At 43.6% G+C, this 2,344-nt stretch overlaps 1 protein-coding gene across 1 annotated transcript; it reads right to left on the bottom strand.

The window, feature by feature from the left end:
- Positions 1 to 78: 78 nt before the first annotated feature.
- SARC_14460 (hypothetical protein) lies at positions 79 to 2,265 on the bottom strand (the record flags this gene model as incomplete). The annotated part of the gene is made up of 5 exons (XM_014291404.1): positions 79 to 182; positions 627 to 862; positions 1,245 to 1,468; positions 1,672 to 1,779; positions 2,032 to 2,265. Coding segments are annotated over 5 exons (906 nt in total), but the record flags the coding sequence as incomplete, so codon positions are not given.
- Between the last annotated feature and the right edge of the window lie 79 nt (positions 2,266 to 2,344).

The following is a 2,344-nucleotide window of genomic DNA, read 5'->3' as shown; positions in this document are numbered from 1 at the left end:
ACACACACACACACACATATATATATATATATATATATATATATTATATATATATATATATATTGCACTTGAAAACTTACTTAGAGTTGCGGGATAGTCGGTGGAGATGTACTGGGCACCCGAAGTGCTCTGACCTTGACCAATTGCTGCATCACGCTGAGTTGTCTCACCCGAACGTGCCTCTATAGAACGTAGTCGTATAATAAATATATATGAAATCGAAGTGGTAATGTTAGCAATAGCACTTGAGAACGAGTGCGATATACGGATGAAGGAAAAAATTGAGTGGATTCAGTTCTCCCAAGTCGACGATACGTTCTCGACGTCATGGTGGAGCGGTTGAAAGATAATAATGAGAATTAAAGCAGAGAAAGCACTGAAGGTTGGCACAGCAATACCACCTACTTCGGACTTTAAAATTGGGTTGGTGCGTACCGTGCACCCACCGACCATATGACCGCGTATATCGTATCCGGCTGTTTGTGGTCTCACCATATATTTGTTTAGCACTACCGGTATATGCAGCTTTTTTATGTACACAGAATCTCGGAGACACCACACTCGCTTTCATTGATACTAGAACAAATACTTAACATACCATTAACACTACACTAACACCCACTTACCTATGGTGATAGCATCTGTCCTGGTGCGCACCATGTACCCATCGGCCACTAGACTACTAATGTCATTGCCAGCTGACTGTGGCTGCAGCACTTGGTTGCGAAGTACAAATGCACAGTCACCACTCGAAGGTTCGCTGAATACGAACATGAGTTTGTCTTGGAGTGTTGCGTCGCCGTTGGCGTATCTCGTGTTGATTCCACCGGGGCCTTGGAGTGTGAAGATCACTTTGCCACGACTGTGGAGGTAAGGACTAGTTTAGTATCTTGTTAGCTTTGCAGCCAACGTATGCGACCCTTTGCGTGACAGTGGCTATACGCAAAAGCAGAGTACAGTCGTACGATATCATGTGTGACATATTACTTTGTATAGAGGAAATCCACGTCGGACGCCGCGTGTGTCACATAAACTGTGAGGCTAATGCTTCGCGCCCGGTGCTCTGTCGTCAAATCACTACATACTTCTGGGCGAGTAATTATTTATAATGTAATATACACGTGTAGTAGGAAGCTTGTGTATAATAATAAAAGCTATATGCGTCTTGTATATAGACACGCACACAATACAGATTTCGGGAACAATGTGAGTTGTACAACCACCGTTTCGCTCAGTAAACATACGTTTGGGCAAGTGTTGGCCAACCAACAGTAGTGACTGTGGTTCGCAAGTCCGTTTGATTTCCCAGGGCCATGATGTGGTTGGGCATGATGATATCACTCGCGTTTAACGCGTTATTGTCTACAGTGAAAACACTTCTAATCTCAGCTTCCAACTCTGTCAAGTCGGCTTGCACGGGCGTAGTGAATCCGAGTGCTAAGGGATCGATAATCGGATCTTCCGACACCTATTTCGATGGATACGAAGTGGTTTTGTACATTCTTATCTTCCGGACGCAAACTCTATTCGGAAGTAATCTTGAGTTTCAATATGATGTGTATGCTTTAAACTTTTGCTTCTCCAGGGTTGGTTAAGTGCAGGCTTGTCCGTTCGGGGGACAGGAGTGTAGTAAGGGACACAAACGCACGGCTGCAATTATTAAAACGCTACCTGGATCGAAATCATCATTGGTACATGGTGGGAGTTTGCTGTAGACCAAGCCTTGATTTCCGTTAGGCACTCCACCAATGTGAGGCAGACTGAGAGGGGATCAATATCCTGAGGGTAGTGCCAAAAATAGTCAGATAAAACTCACGTTCAAAAATTAAAGCTTAAGTTGAAAATAGCGAGGTGTTGCTATGAGTATTGGGAATATGACTGCCCTAAATCTCCAGCCCACCGGAAGTTTTGTAGATTCTTTTATGTAGATTTGATTCTGTTTCATACTTGCGACATCGAGGTTGGTGAGAAGCAACGAAATTAATATCCATATTGAATTAGAAATTTGACATGTATGTCTACAACACTTACCTGAATATGCAACACTTTGTATCCGGGTTGATCCAGGCCAGGCTGTGCCGTGTCTCTGTTCAGCATTTTCAGAGCGGCATAGTCGCGAAATAGGCCACCGGCGGGATCAGCGAACACATCCAATTCAAAATGTCGGACATTCTGCGTGTCCATTTGCTGTGTGAGACTGACATGTGTGTAATCCAAACCTGGGGCTGAAGTTTGCACTCCCGCAATACTTTCCATCTCTGACATAAGAATCTGTGAATCGAACAAGACGTTGGATAAGATAGGAAATATGATGAAGATGAAGTCGAAGCATACTTTTTATACA

The sequence above is a fragment of the Sphaeroforma arctica genome (assembly GCF_001186125.1).
Source record: "Sphaeroforma arctica JP610 unplaced genomic scaffold supercont1.4659, whole genome shotgun sequence".
Taxonomy (NCBI): Eukaryota; class Ichthyosporea; order Ichthyophonida; genus Sphaeroforma; species Sphaeroforma arctica.
This window is presented reverse-complemented; position numbering and strand designations above follow the sequence as displayed.